Source organism: Bombina bombina, chromosome 2 (genome assembly GCF_027579735.1).
Source record: "Bombina bombina isolate aBomBom1 chromosome 2, aBomBom1.pri, whole genome shotgun sequence".
In the NCBI taxonomy this organism is placed as follows: Eukaryota; Metazoa; Chordata; class Amphibia; order Anura; family Bombinatoridae; genus Bombina; species Bombina bombina.
In genome coordinates this window covers 1190143803-1190167874 of record NC_069500.1, presented here as the reverse complement: position 1 = coordinate 1190167874, position 24072 = coordinate 1190143803, and the positions used below count along the sequence as shown (strand labels likewise).

Sequence of the window (24072 nt, the reverse complement as noted above, 5' to 3'; positions counted from 1 at the left end):
CTAAGCCCTGTCATATATATTCTTAACAAGCGACCAGTGTTTCTATCCATTTAGGGGTCTGTAATGAACAAAGAAGTCATTTTACCCCATTAGTTCTAATAACACACAAAGTAATGAGTTTACCCCTTTGGAAGATAGTTACTCAAATGAGTGATTTAACCCTTCTCATTTTCTCTGAGAACATCCCAAGCAGAACTGTGATTTTACCCTTACTGACTGCCAGATGCATACACAGAACATTGATTTTACTTCTCTTTGGTAAAAGTAACACACAAGCTGACCACCAGTAAGACACAGAGGGCCAGATTACAAGTTGCATGCTAAATAACTTTTTCGCTCACACGTTATCTAAGTAAAATTTTAATGTGGCTGGGTAAGTGTGCATATTACAAGTCAAACATAAAAGGTCCAATGTGTGCTAACTTCAGGTCTTGGGATACCACACTCACTTCTTCTCCCCATAGACTTCTATGGGGCGTACTGTTACAACAACCTACAAATTATCGCTCAAGCTCTAACCCAACACTGAATTAGACCAACTATGTTAAACCCAAAGTGAGTTACAAAAACTTTACATTCCAATTTTAAAATAAATTGCATTATCGGAATTTTAAAGAAAACTCTCGGCTAGATTACTAGTTTTGCGGTAAACTGAAAAAGCAGCGTTAACAGGTCCTAACGCTGCTTTTTCACTACCGCTGGTATTACGAGTCTTGCAGGTTTAGGGGCACCGCACACTTTTTTGGCCTTATCGCAAACTGACTTATGTAAACTTCGTAAAGTCTTTTTTCTATGGGACTTCCATAGCGCCGGTATTCTGAGTTTGTCCTGGGAGGCCAAAAAGTGAGCGGTACACCCTCTACCTCCAGGATTCCTAACGCATTCTAAAGTCAGTAGTTATGAGTTTTATGGTTCAACGCTGTAGCATAAAACTCATAACTAAAGTGCTAAAAAGTACACTAACACCCATAAACTACCTATTAACCCCTAAGCCGAGGCCCTCCCGCATTGTAAGCACTGTAATACAATTTTTAACCTCTAATCTGCCGCTCCGGACATCGCCGCCACTATAATACACATATGAACCCCTAACCCACCTCGCAAACACTAGTTAAATATTATTAACCCCTAATCTGCCGCCCCTAACATCGCCGCCACCTACATTATATTTATTAACCCCTAATCTTCCACTCCGGACATCACCGCAACCTACATTATATTTATTAACCCCTAATCTGCTGCCCCCAACATCGCCGCCACCTAGCTACATGTATTAACCCCTAATCTGCCGTCCCCAATGTCAATGCCACTATCTTAAATTTATTAACCCCTAAACCTAAGTCTAACCCTAACACCCCCTAACTTAAATATAATTTAAATAAATCTAAATAAAATTACTATCATTAACTAAATTATTCCTATTTAAAACTAAATACTTACCTATAAAATAAACCCTAAGCTAGCTACAATATAACTAATAGTTACATTATAGCTAGCTTAGGGTTTATTTTTATTTTACAGGCAAGTTTGAATTTATTTTAACTAGGTAGAATAGTTAGTAAATAGTTATTAACTATTTAATAACTACCTAGCTAAAATAAATACAAATTTACCTGTAAAATAAAACCTAAACTAAGTTACAATAACACCTAACACTACACTACAATTAAATAAATTACCTACATTAAAAACAATTAAATAAATTACCTACATTAAATACAATTAAATAAATTAAATTAAATTAGCTAAATCACAAAAAAACAACACTAAATTACAGAAAATAAAAAAACAAATTACAAGATCTTTAAACTAATTACACCTAATCTAAGAGCCCTATCAAAATAAAAAAGCCCCTCCCCCAAAATAAAAAAAAAAACCCTAGCCTAAACTAAACTACCAATAGCCCTTAAAAAGGCCTTATTATTGCCCCAAATAAATCAGCTCTTTTTCCTGTAAAAAAATTACAAACAACCCCCCCAACAGTAAAACCCACCACCCACACAACCAAACCCCCAAATAAAACCCTAACTAAAAAAAACCTATGCTCATTGTCCTGAAAAGGGCATTTGGATGGGCATTGCCCTTAAAAGGACATTTAGCTCTATTGCAGGCCAAAAGCCCTAACCTAAAAAAATCAACCCACCCAATGCACTCTTAAAAAAATCCTAACACTAACCCCCAAAGATTCACTTACAGGGAGAAGTCTTCATCCAAGCGGCAAGATGTCCTCAATGAATCTGGCAGAAGTGGTCCTCCAGATGGGCAGAAGTTGTCCTCCAGATGGGCAGAAGTCTTCAACCAGACGGAATCTTCTATCTTCATCCTTCCGGCGTGGAGCGGGTCCATCTTCAAGACATCCGACGCGGAGCATCCTCTTCAAACGACGGCTTCTTCGTAATGAATATATATTTAAGTGACATCATCCAAGATGGCGTCCCTTAGATTCCGATTGGCTGATAGAATTCTATCAGCCAATCGGAATTAAGGTAGAAAAAATCCTATTGGCTGATGCAATTAGCCAATAGGATTGAACTTCAATCCTATTGGCTGATCCAATCAGCCAATAAGATTGAGCTTGCATTCTAATGGCTGATTGGAACAGCCAATAGAATGTCAGCTCAATCCTATTGGCTGATTGCATCAGCCAAAAGGATTTTTCTACCTTAATTCCGATTGGCTGATAGAATTCTATCAGCCAATTGGAATCTAAGGGACGCCATCTTGGATGACGTCACTTAAAGAGATATTTATTACGAAGGAGCCATAGTTTGAAGAGGATGCTCCGCGTCGGATGTCTAGAAGATGGACCCGCTCTGCGCCGGAAGGATGAAGATAGAAAATGCCGTCTGGATGAAGACTTCTGCCCATCTGGAGGACCACTTCTGCCCGTCTGGAGGACCACTTCTGCCGGATTAGTTGAATCTTCGGGGGTTAGTGTTAGGATTTTTTTAATGGTGTATTGGGTGGGTTTATTTCTTAGGTTAGGGCTTTGGGCCTGCAATAGATCTAAATGCCATTTTAAGGGCAATGCCCATCCAAATGCCTTTTTCAGGGCAATGGGGAGCTTAGGTTTTTTTAGTTAGTATTTTATTTGGGGGGTTGCTTGTGTGGGTGGTGGGTTTTACTGTTGGGGGGTGTTTGTATTTTTTTTTACAGGAAAAAGAGCTGATTTCTTTGGGGCAATGCCCCACAAAAGGCCCTTTTAAGGGCTATTGGTAGTTTAGTTTAAGCTAGGTTTTTTTTTATTTTGGGGGGCTTTTTTAATTTTGATAGGGATCTTAGATTAGGTGTAATTAGTTTAAAGATCTTGTAATTTGTTTTTTATTTTCTGTAATTTAGTGGGGGGTTTTGTGATTTAGCTAATTTAATTTAATTTATTTCATTGCAGTGTAGTGTTAGGTGTTATTGTAACTTAGGTTAGGTTTTATTTTACAGGTAAATTTGTCTTTATTTTAGCTAGGTAGTTAGTAAATAGTTAATAACTATTTAATAACTATTCTACCTAGTTAAAATAAATACAAACTTGTCTATAAAATAAAAATAAACCCTAAGCTAGCTACAATGTAACTATTAGTTATATTGTAGCTAGCTAAGGGTTTATTTTATAGGTAAGTATTTAGTTTTAAATAGAAATAATGTAGTTAATGATAGTAATTTTATTTAGATGTATTTAAATTATATTTAAGTTAGGGGGTGTTAGGGTTAGACTTAGGTTTAGGGGTTAATAAATTTAATATAGTGGCGGCGACATTGGGGGTGGCAGATTAGGGGTTAATAAGTGTAGGTAGGTTGCGGCGACATTGGGGGCGGCAGATTAGGGGTTAATAAATATAATGTAGGTGTCAGCGATGTTGGGGGCAGCAGATTAAGGGTTAATAAGTATAATGTAGGTGGCGGCGGTGTCCGGAGCGGCAGATTAGGGGTTAATAAAGATAATGCAGGTGTCGGTGATGTCTGGAGTGGCAGATTAGGGGTTAATAAGTGTAAGATTAGGGGTGTTTAGACTCTGGGTTCATGTTAGTGTGTTAGGTGTAAACATAAATTTTGTTTCCCCATAGGAATCAATGGGGCTGCGTTACTGAGTTTTACGCTGCTTTTTAGCAGGTGTTAGACTTTTTCTCAGCCGGCTCTCCCCATTGATGTCTATGGGGAAATCATGCACAAGCACGTACGACCAGCTCACTGCTGACTTAAGCAGCGCTGGTATTGGAGTGCAGTAAGGAGCTCAATTTTGCTCAACGCTCACTTCTTGTCTTTTAACGCTGGGTTGTAAAAAACCATAATAGCAGCACTGCAGGTAAGTGAGCGGTGAGAAAAAACTGCTCGTTAGCACCGCACAACTCTTACCGCAAAACTCGTAATCTCGCCGTCTATTTACTACATGACATTTCTTTAAAATTCAAAAAGTGCAATTTATTTCCAGGATTTATATTCTACATTGTTGCACCCTGGTTCGTTTAAATGTTTGTATGGTGAGAGTGCTTATCGTTTGGATAATATATATATATATATATATATATATATATATATATACATACAGTATATATATATATATATATATATATATATATATATATATATATACATATATATATATATATATATATATACAGTGTATATATATATATATATATATATATATATATATATACACACATATATATATATATATATATATATATATATATATATATATATATATGTTTTTTTAAATATATGTATAAATGTGTAAATGTTGTGTATATATTTTAAAATAAAAAGGAAAAACATTTCTATGTGAAGAACGTTGCAATTTAAATTTTATTCAAAACACATTAAAACAAATTAAAAATGAAAAAACATTATGTTGCATTTTTCAATGTATTTAACTGGATAGGACACAAATATAAATATGTTGCCTTAACTAGCCAAAGCCTAGTAAAGATGCTAAAGGGAGAAATGGAGACATACATAAGGAACCATTGTACCTACAATATATATATATATATATATATATATATATATATATATATATATATATATATATGTATGTATGTATGTATATATATATATATATATATATATATATATATCATGAATAAAATAACTGTATTTTTAATTTTTTTGTAATTGTGATTTTAAGTATACCCTTCAAAGGCACATCCTTTTTTATTATGCCCATTTTAACCTCTCCAACAGATCCATTTTTTATTTTATTTTAAAGAGTGGATAATTGTTGTTTGCAAATGTGGTATTTGAACCAACAAATGGGGTCTTATCTTGTAATATTTGCTTACCATTTTTCACTATAGAATGCCAGTCATGCTTGTTGTTTGTATCATACTGTTCTATGTATCAGTGAGCAGGTTATGTTTACTGAACTTTCAAAAAATGTCAAGTTATATGTAAATAAGTATGGACTATTTACAGTAAACTTTGTAATCCAATGTGTGCATGTGTTAGAATAATAATTGATTGATATATATATATATATATTTACAGCATATATTGTTGATTACTTTTCCATGATATCTATTAATATAGTAACTACAAATAAATTATACTTCATAAAAGTCTTTATCTCAGTTTTCTTCTCAATAGAAAGTGTATATTCTTAATTTCTGAAAAAGAAAAATTTGAAAGACGCAGTGTTAAAAATGTAATAAACAATTGAAAATGTGTACTACATGCAGATTTGAATATAAAATGTTAAATATATGATAGCTTACATTTTTGTGTGTTCCAAAATCCAGTTTGTAAATTCAGATACTTTTGTGTAAACTCCTGGCTTGCCAGGGCGAGCACAACCTTCTCCCCAACTTGTAATTCCAATTAGGTACCAAACCTTGTCAATTTCACATGTCAATGGGCCACCAGAATCTCCCTATGATACAAATAAGTACACTTACTAAAACCCATTATAAGGAAGTCTGATAGATGGAATTTTTATGTTACATTCACATGGTCAGTGGAATTGCTAGGTTTGCAATTAAGGACAATACCTTAAGCTTTAATTTGTTCTCAGATACTAACCTCTATTAACCCCAAACATTAGACAAAGTTTTTGCAATTTACAATGATGAAGCAGCCTTACTAAGATGGCTGCCTCCAGACAGTGTGACATGCATTCCATTGTTGCTATACACAGTGTAATTTCTTTCTAGAGGCAACAACTTAAAAAAAGACCTAATTTTGGTAATGTGTGCATAAGGGATAGTATGAAGCATAAAAACTATAGTGAAGAACAGGTAAATACCACTACTACTAAAAGAAAATCACAGATAAATCATCATATTGTCTGTGTCATTGGCAATATGATGAGACTAAGTAATATATGAAAAGAAAATGTAGGTAATAAGAGGTTGTAAGGCTACTCCTAATTGATTATTGAATAACAATCCCCTGAAAGGGGTTCCCCAAAATCAAAGATCATTTATTACAACCAATCTCACACGTCTCCCATTCCCAAAGAGTCATATATGTTTTTTGTGCATTACTTATACCCATAATAAGTCTAGTCACTGGTTAGATTTTGAGAAAATATGCATGTGAAATTGTGAAAAAGCCTGGGGGAAATACAGAGGATTTATTTTTTTCCAATCTAGCAAATCCCCTGCACCTAACAAATTACATTACAAATTCCATTCAAAAGAATTACATAATTACAGTAATTTATAATATTAACAAACAATTTTAAGGAGATTAAAATTTATATATATTTAGTAATCACATTCTTAAAATGTTACTGATTTTAATCTTTACAATATAAGCTCCAGAAAACTGGGTTTCAGTTTCGGCCAATATTGAAACTGTGTTTTTTGAGTGATTACAATCTCAAATGGTATCGTCCGCTAAAAGTCAGAAAGGAGTATTTCATAGAAAAGTTCACAAAAACTTGTTTTTGGTTTTTAACTACTTATTATCAGGATCAAAACTGGGAATCCTATTGAAACTGACATTGCCCTTTCACAAGTCTTAAGGTTGCATTACAGTTCTTTTGACATAAACCCTATGTACATTGTGAAGGGTAATCATCATTAATAAGCCTGAGATTAACCAATTGTAATATGGATCCATCCTGGTAATTGGTAAACAATACAAATGCCATTTGTATCTAGACATGATGGATATAATGGGTATGTTTGCTTAATGATTATATTAACAATTTCAATGTTTTAAAAGTATTTTTTTTCAAAATGGCCAATAATTAATTGAGAATGAACTGTTTTCCAGTTTAGTGATATACTGAATATCTTAAATCAATAAGAGCACTGAATAAGATTATGATCACATCATTTTTTCAGATGTATGTTAAAATGAGGGCTTTTTGGCAAGCTGAAAATGCATATTCTGTTTCATACTTTGGTGTATTGTTTGTACTTAATGTAATTGGGGATCTATATTTTACAGTTGTATATATGTTACTGAATCTTAGACTGTTTCAGAATTTACTTCTTTCTTTCCCCTCTAGTAACAAAAATGATGTTTACTTTCTGTGTTTGTGCTAAAAACAGTATACAGGCTTAACATCTTTATTAAAACATTTTTATTGTGTTTATTCTTCAACTGTGGTCATCCATATTAAGTGAGCCCAGTAGAAAATAGAGCTTCTTTCCTACTTATGGTTGTTCATACTCCTTTTCCTATTTATCACCTATTTTCAAACTGTGGACCCCTAAAATGATACTAAGAAATACCCAACTCCACTGCTATATCACTGAGAAACTCCTCTCTAGGTAATCCTGACCCCTTCCCAGCTACTCAGCTTCACCAATACTTCACCCCAAAATCCCTGGGTATAACAAAAACATGTTTGATAAAGGAGCTGTGACAGAGACAAAGCTATAATACAAGAATTAGAACAAAGTAACCTCAGATAACAGAGAGTGTGAGAGACATCAGAACCTTAGTAACAAGTTATGTGGCTATTCTCAGACAATACAGAAGAACACAGATGAGCTTGTAAAATCTGTATGACAATAACTTGTGTCATGCAATGTGATCAAGAGAACAGGCAAACAAAAAGAACATTTGACTGTCATGCCTGCTAAAAACAGTGCAAAATCATAATCTGTACTTATTGTTGGAGACAGCTTTCAATGACTATCCCCATACTTATATATGGATATGCTGGATTCAGTGCTAAAATGTGTCCAAGCCTTCTGTTGCAGCAAAGGGGTTAAATTATACTTAGTACAATACTAAGGCCTAGATTTGGAGTTTGGCGTTAGCCGTGAAAACCAGCGTTAGAGGCTCCTAACGCTGGTTTTAGGCTACCGCCGGTATTTGGAGTCAGTGATTAAAGGGTCTAACGCTCACTTTTCAGCCGCGACTTTTCCATACCGCAGATCCCCTTACGTCAATTGCGTATCCTATCTTTTCAATGGGATCTTTCTAACGCCGGTATTTAGAGTTGTTTCTGAAGTGAGCGTTAGACATCTAACGACAAAACTCCAGCCGCCGGAAAAAAGCAGGAGTTAAGAGCTTTCTGGGCTAACGCCGGTTCATAAAGCTCTTAACTACTGTGCTCTAAAGTACACTAACACCCATAAACTACCTATGTACCCCTAAACCGAGGTCCCCCTACATCGCCGCCACTCGATTAAAATTTTTTAACCCCTAATCTGCCGACCGCCAACTACGTTATCCTTATGTACCCCTAATCTGCTGCCCCTAACCCCGCCGACCCCTGTATTACATTTATTAACCCCTAACCTGCCCCCCACAACGTCGCCGCCAGCTACTTACAATAATTAACCCCTAATCTGCCGACCGCAAAGCGCCGCCACCTACGTTATCCTTATGTACCCTAATCTGCTGCCCCTAACACCGCCGACCCCTATATTATATTTATTAACCCCTAATCTGCCCCCCACAACGTCGCCGACACCTGCCTACACTTATTAACCCCTAATCTGCCGAGCGGACCTGAGCGCTACTATAATAAAGTTATTAACCCCTAATCCGCCTCACTAACCCTATCATAAATAGTATTAACCCCTAATCTGCCCTCCCTAACATCGCCGACACCTAACTTCAATTATTAAACCCTAATCTGACGACCGGAGCTCATCGCTACTATAATAAATGGATTAACCCCTAAAGCTAAGTCTAACCCTAACACTAACACCCCCCTAAGTTAAATATAATTTAAATCTAACGAAATTAATTAACTCTTATTAAATAAATTATTCCTATTTAAAGCTAAATACTTACCTGTAAAATACATCCTAATATAGCTACAATATAAATTATAATTATATTGTAGCTATTTTAGGATTAATATTTATTTTACAGGCAACTTTGTAATTATTTTAACCAGGTACAATAGCTATTAAATAGTTAAGAACTATTTAATAGTTACCTAGTTAAAATAATAACAAAATTACCTGTAAAATAAATCCTAACCTAAGTTATAATTAAACCTAACACTACCCTATCAATAAATTAATTAAATAAACTACCTACAATTACCTACAATTAACCTAACACTACACTATCAATAAATAAATTAAATACAATTGCTACAAATAACTACAATTACATAAACTAACTAAAGTACAAAAAATAAAAAAGAACTAAGTTACAAAAAATAAAAAAATATTTACAAACATAAGAAAAATATTACAACAATTTTAAACTAATTACACCTACTCTAAGCCCCCTAATAAAATAACAAAGACCCCCAAAATAAAAAAATGCCCTACCCTATTCTAAATTAATAGAGTTAAAAGCTCTTTTACCTTACCTTCCCTGAACAGGGCCCTTTGCGGGGCATGCCCCAAGAAGTTCAGCTCTTTTGCCTGTAAAAAAAAAACATACAATACCCCCCCCCCAACATTACAACCCACCACCCACATACCCCTAATCTAACCCAAACCCCCCTTAAATAAACCTAACACTAAGCCCCTGAAGATCTTCCTACCTTGTCTTCACCATCCAGGTATCACCGATCCGTCCTGGCATCCGGTGCTGAAGAGGTCCAGAAGAGGCTCCAAAGTCTTCCTCCTATCCGGCAAGAAGAGGACATCCGGACCGGCAAACATCTTCTCCAAGCGGCATCTTCGATCTTCTTCCATCCGGTGCGGAGCGGGTCCATCTTGAAGCAGCCGACGCGGATCCATCCTCTTCTTCCGGCGTCTCCCGACGAATGACGGTTCCTTTAAGGGACGTCATCCAAGATGGCGTCCCTCGAATTCCGATTGGCTGATAGGATTCTATCAGCCAATCGGAATTAAGGTAGGAATATTCGGATTGGCTGATGGAATCAGCCAATCAGAATCAAGTTCAATCCTATTGGCTGATCCAATCAGCCTATCAGATTGAGCTCGCATTCTATTGGCTGTTCCGATCAATAGGATTGAACTTGATTCTGATTGGCTGATTCCATCAGCCAATCAGAATATTCCTACCTTAATTCCGATTGGCTGATAGAATCCTATCAGCCAATCGGAATTCGAGGGACGCCATCTTGGATGACGTCCCTTAAAGGAACCGTCATTCGTCGGGAGACGCCGGAAGAGGAGGATGGATCCACGTCGGCTGCTTCAAGATGGACCCGCTCCGCACCGGATGGAAGAAGATCGAAGATGCCGCTTGGAGAAGATGTTTGCCGGTCCGGATGTCCTCTTCTTGCCGGATAGGAGGAAGACTTTGGAGCCTCTTCTGGACCTCTTCAGCACCGGATGCCAGGACGGATCGGTGATACCTGGATGGTGAAGACAAGGTAGGAAGATCTTCAGGGGCTTAGTGTTAGGTTTATTTAAGGGGGGTTTGGGTTAGATTAGGGGTATGTGGGTGGTGGGTTGTAATGTTGGGGGGGGTATTGTATGTTTTTTTTTACAGGCAAAAGAGCTGAACTTCTTGGGGCATGCCCCGCAAAGGGCCCTGTTCAGGGAAGGTAAGGTAAAAGAGCTTTTAACTCTATTAATTTAGAATAGGGTAGGGCATTTTTTTATTTTGGGGGTCTTTGTTATTTTATTAGGGGGCTTAGAGTAGGTGTAATTAGTTTAAAATTGTTGTAATATTTTTCTTATGTTTGTAAATATTTTTTTATTTTTTGTAACTTAGTTCTTTTTTATTTTTTGTACTTTAGTTAGTTTATGTAATTGTAGTTATTTGTAGCAATTGTATTTAATTTATTTATTGATAGTGTAGTGTTAGGTTAATTGTAGGTAATTGTAGGTAGTTTATTTAATTAATTTATTGATAGGGTAGTGTTAGGTTTAATTATAACTTAGGTTAGGATTTATTTTACAGGTAATTTTGTTATTATTTTAACTAGGTAACTATTAAATAGTTCTTAACTATTTAATAGCTATTGTACCTGGTTAAAATAATTACAAAGTTGCCTGTAAAATAAATATTAATCCTAAAATAGCTACAATATAATTATAATTTATATTGTAGCTATATTAGGATGTATTTTACAGGTAAGTATTTAGCTTTAAATAGGAATAATTTATTTAATAAGAGTTAATTAATTTCGTTAGATTTAAATTATATTTAACTTAGGGGGGGTGTTAGTGTTAGGGTTAGACTTAGCTTTAGGGGTTAATCCATTTATTATAGTAGCGATGAGCTCCGGTCGTCAGATTAGGGGTTAATAATTGAAGTTAGGTGTCGGCGATGTTAGGGAGGGCAGATTAGGGGTTAATACTATTTATGATAGGGTTAGTGAGGCGGATTAGGGGTTAATAACTTTATTATAGTAGCGCTCAGGTCCGCTCGGCAGATTAGGGGTTAATTATTGTAAGTAGCTGGCGGCGACGTTGTGGGGGGCAGGTTAGGGGTTAATAAATATAATATAGGGGTCGGCGGTGTTAGGGGCAGCAGATTAGGGGTACATAGGGATAATGTAAGTTGCGGCGGTTTACGGAGCGGAAGATTAGGGGTTAATAATATAATGCAGGGGTCAGCGATAGCGAGGGCGACAGATTAGGGGTTAATAAGTGTAAGGTTAGGGGTGTTTAGACTCGGGGTACATGTTAGGGTGTTAGGTGCAGACGTAGGAAGTGTTTCCCCATAGGAAACAACGGGGCTGCGTTAGGAGCTGAACGCTGCTTTTTTGCAGGTGTTAGGTTTTTTTTCAGCTCAAACAGCCCCATTGTTTCCTATGGGAGAATCGTGCACGAGCACGTTTTTGAGGCTGGCCGCGTCCGTAAGCAACTCTGGTATCGAGAGTTGCATTTGCGGTAAAAATGCTCTACGCTCCTTTTTTGGAGCCTAACGCAGCATTTTTTTGAACTCTCGATACCAGAGTTAATTTTATGGTGCGGCCAGAAAAAAGCCTGCGGAGCGTTAATAGCCCATCTACCGCCAAACTCCAAATCTAGGCCTAAGAGTTAAACAACATGTAGACAAACCTTGCAGGCATCGACTTGGCCATGTTTGTATCCAGCGCACACCACCTGATTAGTTATACTGTTCTGATCATAACTTGCTTGACATTCCTCAGTTGAGATTGGTGGAACTTCCGCTTTTTGAAGAATATTAGTTGCCTTGCCTGAAATAAATTAGGAAAATTCACATAAGTTACACTTTAAAAAAACAACAACATTTGGTTACCTACAAAATGCATGAAAACAGTGTTATTGACATAGGGAACTATTATGCCGCCCTCAATTTCAGCTCATGTTTGCCTCATATATTTTTTCAAAACCAAAGTCTGCCAAGGACACCAGGATGATTAACACATCCACAATAGAGAAACAACTATCATTTATTTATAATACAATTAATAAATATAACATTTGGGAACATAACACCAGAAATACATTATAAAACAACAAAAAATATTGGTGCACATCCAACCACTTAAGTCCACTCTTTCATGGCATATTTGTATATGCTTCTGTCTGCCAAATATACTTACATAGCTTCTAATAAGATTGGGATAAACATCTCACAATAATATGAGCCTATATCTGTGCTGCAAAAACAAATATACTTCTATCTGCTAAATATACTTACATAGTTCAAATAAAATTGGGATTAACATCTCGCAATAATATTGACATATTTATGCTGCAAAAAATGTTTTGCTTTAAAAAAAAAAAAATGCCTTTAAATGAAATGGGATCTTAGTCACACAATATGATCATATTCTGCTAAGCCAGTCACCATTCCTACACTAACCAGTTTCCACATTGCAGCAAGTCATGTCTACACAGTGTGAAGCTTTCTAGCTTATTAAGAATATTTATCTGGAACACACCTGAGCTGGGTGGCGTTAATGCACGCCACCCAGCTCAGGTGTGTTCCAGATAAATATACTTAAAGGGCCACTGTAAGTAAATATTTTCTATGCCTGTTACTAACTAACTACCCCAAATACACTTTTTATCAATAGTATTTCATTAACATATCTCTACCGTATATCAGAAATCTTATCTGCAAATTTAATTGTTTTCCAAACCCACTCCGTGGGTTTCCTTTGCTCTGTACCAATCCGTTTACAATACCTAGGTTTCAAAATGGCGCTTTAAACACAAAGGTATTGGTTTAAGTATTTTGAACATGCAGTGCTGAAAATAGTGGGCAGGATAACGTGACATCATCGGCGAATAAAAGATATAACTTTTAGAACGTTATGAAACTTCGTTTTGGAGAAAATATAGGTCAGTAGGTTTTAATTAATGTTTATTAACTTTAATATGTTAGTTGTTTAGCTTAAAAATTATAACAGAAAGTAATCCTTTAATAAGCTAGAAAGCTTCACACTGTGTAGACATGACTTGCTGCAGTGTGGAAACTGGTTAGTGTAGGAATGGTGACTGGCTTAGCAGAATATGATCATATTGTGTGACTAAGATCCCATTTCATTTAAAGGCATTTTTTTTTTTTTTTTAAAGCAAAACATTTTTTGCAGCATAAATATAAGTCATTATTATTGTGAGATGTTAATCCCAATTTTATTAGAAGCTATGTAAGTATATTTGGCAAACAGAAGCATATACAAATATGCCATGAAAGAGTGGACTTAAGTGGTTGGATGTGCACCAATATTTTTTGTTGTTTTGTAATTGTTTTGGTCACTTTGGTAGCACTCCCACAATATGTGTGTTAAGATTAAACATTCCTTTTGTGGTGTGCTTAACCAAAAAACCCCTTTGTTGTATTTCAGAAATACATTATGCCATAGGAAAAAAATTTGAATCAAAAGACAACAACATTTTGTAGATTCCAGAACTTCTTGGCAGGAATTTGAAATCTCCATGGTAGTTTGACTTCAATGTCTAATCAGTTTCAGGAGCAATATTCTCAATATGTAGGTTTTACCTCATTAGGATCATAACTAGCTAGTAGAAGAGGTGCTCAGAGAGACTTGCTAAAGGGAGTAGAGAAAGAGAGGAAGGCCACTAACATGTCTGCTTAGTGTTGTAATGGTCTCGGGACCTAAATGGAGATAATAATGATATGATCCAAAATAGTATAACAAGAGCATGGAAGGCTACCCTCCTTTTAATCATGGCGTGAGTCTCATATCAAACGTATTAATCGTTCCTATATAACACCTAGTAGGGTGGCTTCTTGGGATGCAGATATATTTAAAAACTGTCCAAATGTAGCCTTCATCTCGCAAATGTAATACATTGTGTATGGGGTTGCCCAAAGGTTAGACAGTTTTGGTATAGGGTTTCTTTTTGGCTATCCAAGATTATACAACAAAATATTGAATTACAATTAGAAGAGGTTTTATTTTTAAAAGAGGGAAGTAATAGGCTACATAACAGTAGATTTATTAATTTTGTGGTATTATGTGCTAGAAACATAATTTTTAGTTCTTGGAAATCCCGTAGAGGCCCCAGCTTTACCCAGTTTCTAAGTAAATTAGAGGGAAAGATAATAGTTGAGCAATTTGATTATGTGATCAACTCAGAAACTGATGTGATGAATTTCTTTAAAAAATAGGGACATTTTATTACCTCACTCCCAGTTGGAACGCAAAAACAAATTTACAAGCCGTTTTATAACTCACTATATGTGCAGGGTGCCATCCTAAGAGGAGAGATCGGTTGGCTAAACGGTGTTTAGCCTGGGGGGGGTTTCCCTAGTGTGTTGTTTTGTTTTTTTGGGGGGGAAGGGGAAAATGGGTTTTGAATAACGATCCTGTATTAACTGTCTAAACTAAGATCCTGTTAAGATTTTAAAAAAAGGTATATACGTCATTTTAAATTTTTGTATTTTCAAAAGACAAAATGTAAATGAAATTTTGTTTAAGAAAACAGTATGATTCTATGGAGTGTACATTAGTATGATATTAATATGATATTACATTCTGTTGTAATTTAATTATCCTTATAATAAAAAGATTAAAAAAAACATGTCTGCTAGTTTTCAGGGATATTTTTCAGATTTAATCACAGCTGTCTTAAGGTCCTGGCACAGTTTTTAAATCGGGTTGAGGTCTGGACTTTGACTAGGCCATTGCAACACCTTGATTCTTTTCTTTTTCAGCCATGTGGGACAGATGGTCTCACATTTGACTCTAGAATACTTTAGTTTACAGAGGAGTTCAATGACTGCAAGGTGTGGCTGCAAAACAAGCCCAAATCCGCACCCCTCCACCGTCGTGCTTGACAGCTGGTATGAGGTTTTTGGGCTTATATACTGTGTTTGGTTTTTGACAAACGTGACGCTGTGTATTATGGCCATACATCTCCACTTTGGTCTCATCTGTACAAAGGACATTGTTCCAGAAATCTTGTGGTTTGTTCAGATGCAACTTTGCAAACCTAAGCCGTGTTGCCATGTTCTTTTTTGAGAGAAGAGGCTTTCTCCTGGCAACCTTTCCATACAAACCATATTTGTTCAGTCTAATTGTTCTGTCATGAACTTTAACATTTAACAAGCTAACTGTGGCCTGTAGAGTCTGAGTTACAACTTAGGGGTTTTGCAATTCCTCTGAGCATTGCATGGTTTGATCTTAGGGTGAAATTACTGGGATGTCCACTCCTGGGAAAATGGTAACAGTCTTGAATGTTTTCCACTTGTGAATAATCTTTCTCACTGTAGAATGAAGGACTTTAAATCGTTTGGAAATGGCCTTATAACACTGCACAGATTGATGAGCAGAAACAATTGCTTCTCTAAGATCATTGCTGATGTCTTTCCTCCTTGGAACTGTGTTAACACAAACCTGATGCACTAGACCGTAGACCAGCAAACTGATAAAATCTCGGCTTTTACAGAGGTGGTCAAACTTGATGATGATAAATTAATCAATGGCATTTGTTTAGCAACACCTGGCTTTTACTTAACCGCTTAATTCCTATGAAAGCAGTAAGAGTGCACTTAGTTTTTCACGCATGGTTTCTCGAGTTTGACTTTATTTTTTTTAAATAAATCATGACACAGTGTAATATGTCATGTGTTGTTGTTCATCTGAGGTTGTATTTACCTAATTTTAAAACCTGCTAAGGACCAGATGATTGTTATTATGTCTTGATATTTAAAACCATACAAATCAAAGAGGATGTACTTTCTTTGTCACATGACATATATATATCATTATATCTCTATTATTTATCCTTTTAAGCTTATAGCCAGAAGCAAACAGACCCATAATGAGAGACTGTACTGCATCTTTCCCTTTATTGAATTCCCCATTACTTGTTATAACATCTGCACAGCTAATTACAAATGGAGCGCTATTTAGCTCTTTCGCTTGAGCATAAACTTAGCTAGAAGTAAGCTTTTTGCGCGCATCGGGTTGCGCATGTATTACAAGTTGAAACTAAAAAGTTTGCGAGAAAGCAAAACCCAATGGGTGCATATAAATAATATATATTTAAATAATACAAATTCAATAAAACATAACATTTATTGTTGAATTACAGTTGGATAAAAAGTTACAAACATAGCCACACTCTATCACTAAGTAGCATATGCAATGCCCATTGTGCTAATGCATTTCGGCATTAGCCATAGTCATAGCTTTGACTACCGCTAATGCCGAAACACGTTAGAACAATGGGCATTGCATATGTTACTTACTGATAGAGTGTGGTTACGTTTGCAACTTTTTATCCAGCTGTAATTCAACAATAAATGTTATGTTTTATTTAAACGGATGTACTGGTGCTCCTGATTTGTGCTAATATTGCTAACTATTGGATTTGGGGAGAAGTGAGCACAGTCTCATCAGTCTGTTACAGACTGGAAAGGCTGCAGGAGGATTTGCTACGTGAAGATAATTTGGAAAGGAGACGGTCAGTGTACCAGATGACGTAATCAGAGGTTGCCACAGGTTGAAAGAGGGTGACAAGCAGTTACACAGACGGAGGAAACTTTCATAGCACATGAGTGCAGGAGAAAACCCTGGACAACAAAAGTGGACACGCCAAGAGATCTCCTTACGACCAACCGGAGCAACCTAGACACTAGACACGCAAGAAACAGAGAAGTCTGCCTATCCACTGGTAAGGACTTAGCGTTATTAATGCATGTTCTAATTTGTTTGGACTGATCATTTGTCATATAGTGCATTGTATTCCATATCCACAGCCTCTCATATATGAACTTTTAAATCACCTACACTCACAGTGCTGAGACATTCTGTTCTTATGATTGTAATAAAAATTCAATGTAAAGAACATAGGAATGTAAAATATGCTTATTGCTCTTTAGTGTTTCACACTTTAGGTATAACACAGTGTCGGGTTAGCTCAAATGAAGAATTGCTAACTTCAATGGACGTTATCGTATTAAAATATTAATTATTAAGGCCCCGATTACGAGTGGAGCACAAATTAACATTGAGCATTAATTGCATTAGAAGTAAGAATTTTGCGCTCGTCATGTTGCGCTTATTCCCCCATAGAAGTCAATGGAGAAAAAAAGTGGAAAAAACCTAACACCACTTTCGCGCAAACACAATTGCATATTCTCATTTGCATTAACCTAACATTAAAATATGAATATTTCACATTCCAATGTTCTGCACATAACAGAATATGTTCTATTTCTTCATAAATAAATATTTCTACATATATCTGATGATATGTTGATACAATATATATCTAAACAGATATAAATATATAGGAATACAGGAATACAGTATATTTAGAAATACAAAGAAGATATTCTGCTATGTGCAGATCATTGGAATGTGAAATATTTACAGTAAATACATAGTTAAAACCTTTATTAAAAATGAATATTGCATAAATATGCTTTTACATGTTTTCATCTACTTAACTCCAAAGGGTTCCATATATGTATACATATGTATTTGTGCAATTGTACGTGTATATATGTCTGTAAATATATATATACACATATAAATACATATGTACACGTATATATGCATGTATCTCAATGCTAAAGCCCTTTCCCTGCCTGTTTTTTCCACACCTGAGACCTCATATCTTTGAGCCTTTATAATTTTTGTGTGCAATACTATTATTGAATAATTTGTATTAGATAGTGTTATTATGAGTGTAAGTGTACTTTGTAATGTATTTTTAATGTGTTTTGTCCAACTTTTAAGTTTTGTAAAACAGTTAACCAGAGCTCTAAAGTCACCGTAATCATTCTAGAGTAAATCCCAATTGTGCTCACGCAATCACATTTACTTTAAACTCGTAATACGAGTGGTAAGCCTGATGAGAACAACCCCTCACAATAATCCTCAGGCACTCCATCCATACTCTAGCCCTAAATATTAAAAGAAAAAAAAAATATTAAAAAATGATTATACATACTAAAAAAAAAATCTGAATATTCTAAATAATATATATTCCACGGTATGTATAATAATTTGTAATAATATTTATTTTACATATTTTATATGTAATTTTTCAATAACACATACTGAGGTTAGCAATTCTTCATGTGCTTTAACCCAGCACTGCGTTAGACCTAAATCCCAGTGTCAGGTTGGCGCACATAAAGAATTACTAAACTTATATCATGTTTTTGAAATATTAAATATAAGATATTTTTAAAATGAATAATAATTATTAGAAAATATTATAGATGTCATATAATATATTGATAGATGATAGCTAGATAGATAGATAGATAGATAGATAGATAGATAGATAGATAGATAGATACATATTCTATGGATTATTTAGCATTTTTAACAGGATAATAATTTTTAATAATTATTAATTAATTTTGTTTAATATTTAATATTTCAATAACAAGATGTAAGATTAGTAATTCTTCATTTGGGCTAACCTGAGACCATGTTATACCTAAAGTGGGAACCCCCGATGTGTGTTACTCATAATTTACATTCCTATGTTCTTCACAGATATATATATATATATATATATATATATATATACCTATACCTGTATATCTATTCCTATAGATATATAGGTATAGATATCTATTTTACATGAACATTATATATATATACATATATATATATATATATATATATATACATATATATATAAATATATATTTAATAATAAAAAGTATATTTTGTATGTGAAGAGCATAGGAATGTTAAATATGGTAAAGGCACATCGGGGTTTGCAATTTAGGATTAACATGGTGTCCGGTTAGTGCACATGAAGAATTGTTATCTTCAACGTGTGTTATTAATTTATTAGTTATTAAAACAATTTATAAAAATTATTTTAAATTATTATAAATACTGTAATATCTATTCTATGAATTATTTAGACTATTTTGCAGTGTGTAAAATAATTTTAAATTATTTTTATTACTTTTTATAATATTTTAAATTAAGGGCTAGATTAAGACTGGAGAGCAATTCAGCACTCCCATTGGAGCATAATCTATGTTAGATGGAGACTTTTGCATGCGTCGATTTGCGCTCAAATTATAACTGTATCGCAAGCCTTTTAGCCTGTAACGCAACGTCAGTCCCGTACACGTAGAAATTAATTTTTTTCATTGGACTTCCATAGCGCTGCCATTACGAGTTTTGCGGTGAGGCTAAAAAGCTTGCGTTCCAGCCTATACCGACAAGATCCGTTTCACAATCTAAAAGCAGTAGTTATGAGTTTTATGCTACAAAACTGTTACATAAAACTCATAACTAAAGTGTTACAAAGTACACTAACACCCATAAACTACCTTTTAACCCCGAAACCGAGGCCCTCCCACATCGCAAACGTATTAAATGTATTAATCCCTAATCTGCCGCTCCCGACATCACTGCCACTAATAAAATTTATTAACCCCTATTTCGCCACTCCCCAACATCGTCGCCACTATACTAAAGTTATTAACCCCTAAACCACCACCCTCCCACATCGCAAACACTATTTAAATATTATTAACCCCTAATCTGCCGTCCACCCACATCACCCTCACTATACTAAAGTTATTAAGCCCCTAAACCGCAAGCTCCCCACAACGAAATATACTAATTTAAACTAGTAACCCTTTAACCTAAGCCTAAACCTAACCCTAACGTAACCTTAAACCTAACCCTAACACCCCTAAATTTAACATAATTAAAATAGAGCTAAATTAAACTTACAATTATTAACTAAATAATACCTATTTAAAACTAAATACATACTTTCCTGTGAAATAAAACTTAAGCTAGCTACAATATAACTAATAGTTACATTGTAGTTAGCTTAGGTTTTATTTTTATTTCACAGGTAAGTTTGTATTTATTTTAACTAGGTAGACTAGTTAATAAATAGTTATTAACTATTTACTAACTACCTAGTTAAAATAAATACGAAACCTAAACTGCCTTACACTAAAACCTAACATTACAAAAAATAAAAAACACTAAAATTACAAAAAATAAAAAAACCTAATCTAGAATAAACTACCAAGGGCCCTTAAAAGGGCCTTTTGTGGGTCCTTAAAAGGGCCTTTTGCTACAAAACAAGACAAACACCCCCTAACAGTATACAACCCCCCACCCCCCAAACCCACAAAATAAAACTAAAGTAAAACCTAATCTATCCATTGCCCTGAAAAGGGCATTTGTATGAGCATTGCCCTTAAAAGGGCATTTAACTCTTTTTCCTGCCCTTAAAAGGGCATTCAGCTCTTTTATGAAATGCCCAAACACTAATCTAAAAATAAAAACCCACTCCAAAATGCATCCCTGCAGAGGCAGAGCGGTCGATGCACGGAGGCGAAGGTCCAAGGCAGAGGTCCAGGTGAAGGTCCAAGACGGAGGTCCAGGCGTAGGTCCAAGGCGTAGGTTCAGGCAGATGTCCATCAATCTGATGTGGAGGTCCTCTTCATGCGATCATCCGCCGCACACTGAAGATTCAAATGCAAGGTATCCCTTTTAAACTGGGGGTACTATTGCATTCCTATTGGCTGAAAATTTTAAATCAGCCAATAGGAAATAGAGCTGCTGAAATCCTATTGACTGTTCAAATCAGCCAATAGGATTTAAGCAGCTCTCATTCCTATTGACTGATTCGAATAATCCGCGATGGATGAAGATGGATCTGCCTGGATGAAGATGGAGCCGCCTGGATGAAGATGGAGCCGCTGGGATGAATATTGTTCAAGCCGGACTTAAGCAACTGTGAGTACCTAAAGAGGGGTTAGTGTTAGGTTTTTTTTAAGGTTTTTTGGGGTGGCTTTTTTTTAGATTAGGGTTTGGCCTTGTCTTAAAAGACCTGAATGGGAGGTTAGTTGAGTGGTGGTTTTTACTGTATTTTTTTACAGGGAAAAGAGCTGATTTATTTAGGGCAATGCCCTACAAAAGGCCCTTTTTAAGGGCTATTGGTAGTTTATTGTAGGCTAGGGTTTTTTATTTAGTGGTAGTGATGTGGGAGGCAAGAGGTTTAGGGGTTAATAACTTTATTTAGTGGCGGCGATGTCGGGGAGAGGCGGAATAGGGGTTAATACATTTTATTAGTGGTGGCAATGACGGGACCGGCAGATTAGTGGTTAATAACTTTAAAATAGTGTTTAATAGGTAGTTTATGGGTGTTAGTGTACTTTGTAACACTTTAGTTATGAGTTTTATGTAACAGTTTTGTTGCGTAAAACTCATAACTACTGCTCTCAGATGGCGGCACAGATCATGTCAATATAGGGTGTAATACAAGCTTTTTAGCCTCACCGCACAACTCGTAATGCAATCGCTATGGGAATCCCATAAAAAAACATAATGTTTTTGAGTGCGGGACTGACGTTGCGTTACAGGCTAAAAGGCTTGAGGTACAGCTATACCGACAAGACTTGTAATGGTTGCGTTGCTGTTTTAAAGCTGAAATGACCATTTTTTCAGTGTTAAATCATGAATGCACAACTCGTAATCTAGGTGGATAAAAAATAATGTAATTTTTACTTTTAAATATATACATATATATGATACTGTTAATGTAAAATATATATATATAAATACCTATAGGAATAGATATACAGGTATATATTGATAGATAGATATAGAAATATGTATGTATTTACAATACAAGGTCCATTATCCTGTAAGTGAACATTGCAATTTTAAATATGTACAGTAAAACACATAAATACATATGTACACACATATAAACATATATAAACATATATATATATATTTATACATACATATACATATTAAGACATGTGTATGTATGTATCTCTATCTCTGCCCTTAGCAGTCCTTTTTATTTTTTAAACACCTGAGACCTCATATCTTTTTAATGCAATTGTTTTTAATAATTTTTATAAGTGTTATGAGTGTAACTGTACTTTTAATATATATTTGATGTGTTTTGTGCAACTTTTTTACCTTGCGTAAAAGTTAACCAGAGCTCTGAAGTTACCGTTGCACACAAAGAGATGTGAAATACCCCATATCGCTGGCGCACTATAGTTTGCATGCCACTCATAATCTAGCCCTGAATGGGAAATTGTCTGATGCTCTGTATTTGGACAGTCTTTTTGATTTTTTTAAGATTGATATAAATTACCAATATTGTACTTGGTAAACAACACACATAAATTCAAAGACAGTATCTCAAAATCATCGATCCACTACAAAGAAAACTATTAAATTATATATCTATCTGATATTTTTATTGTCAGATTACTCTTATACTCTCATCTTCTACTATTTTTCACTTGTAAATGGCATCTTTCTATGATGTCCGCATCAGTTCATACCCATGAACTCTTTGTATAAGCAATGTCCTGACTGTTTATCTCCCTATATAGATTTTCAAATATCTCAATGTTCTTTTCTGTCTTTTTTATCATTAGTTTGTCTGCTGAAACAAAATATGAAAGCCAAAATTGGAATATTAATCAAGAATAAAAAAACATTGTTAAGTATTTGGATGTAACACAGATAATCTAAGGCATGAAATGCTTGTAAAGCCAGTGATTAAGGCAATAGTACAAATGAAAGTATAAATTTAACAATTAAATCACTCATGGCTAGATTACGAGTTGTGTGGTAAGCTACAAAAGCAGCATTAACAGGTCCTTACGCTTCTTTTTTACGCCCGCTGGTATACACTTTTTTGGCCTTACCGCAAACCGACTTACATAAACTTCGTAAAGTCTTTTTTCCATGGGTCTTCCATAGCAACGATATAACGAGTCTGTCCTGGGAGGTCAAAAAGTGAGCGTTACACCCTGCCCCGTCATGATTCGTACCGCATTCTAAAGTCAGTAGTTATGAGTTTTATGGTACAACGCCGTAGCATAAAACTCATAACTAAAGTGCATCAGCCAATAGGATTTGTTATACCTTAATTCCGATAGGCTGATAGAATTCTATCAGCCAATCAGAATCTAAGGGACGCCATTTTGGATGACGTCAATTAAAGGAACCGTCATTCAGTAAGAAGACTCTGGATGAAAAGGATGCTCCACGTCGGATGTCTTGAAGATGGAGCCGCTCCGCGTCGGATGGATGAAGATAGAAGATGCCATATGGATGAAGACTTCTGCCCATCTGGAGGACCACTGCGTCCGGCTTGGATGAAGACTTCTCCCGGCTTCATTGAGGACTTCGGCCCGGTTGGATGAAAGCTTCTGCCGCTTCCTTGAGGATGGATGTCCGGTCTTTAGAACAGTAAGTCGATCTTCAGGGGGTTAGTTAGGTTTTTTAAGGGTGTATTGGGTGGGCTTTATTTTTAGGTTAGAGCTTTGGGCCGCAAAAGAGCTAACTGCATCCAAATGCCCTTT

General features: G+C 35.4%; 1 protein-coding gene across 2 annotated transcripts in view; it reads right to left on the bottom strand.

Moving 5' to 3' along the window:
- Nucleotides 1-5078: 5078 nt before the first annotated feature.
- LOC128648207 (coagulation factor XI) overlaps nucleotides 5079-24072 on the bottom strand; it is a 93570-nt gene continuing 74576 nt past the window's right edge. For both annotated transcript variants that reach the window (XM_053700852.1, XM_053700851.1), the window contains exons 14-16: nucleotides 12345-12484; nucleotides 5709-5863; nucleotides 5079-5600 (exon numbers count right to left, since the gene is read on the bottom strand). In XM_053700852.1, coding sequence (XP_053556827.1) covers nucleotides 5594-5600; nucleotides 5709-5863; nucleotides 12345-12484 — 302 coding nt within the window. In that variant the 3' untranslated portion in view covers nucleotides 5079-5593. The remainder of the gene's footprint in view (nucleotides 5601-5708; nucleotides 5864-12344; nucleotides 12485-24072) is intronic.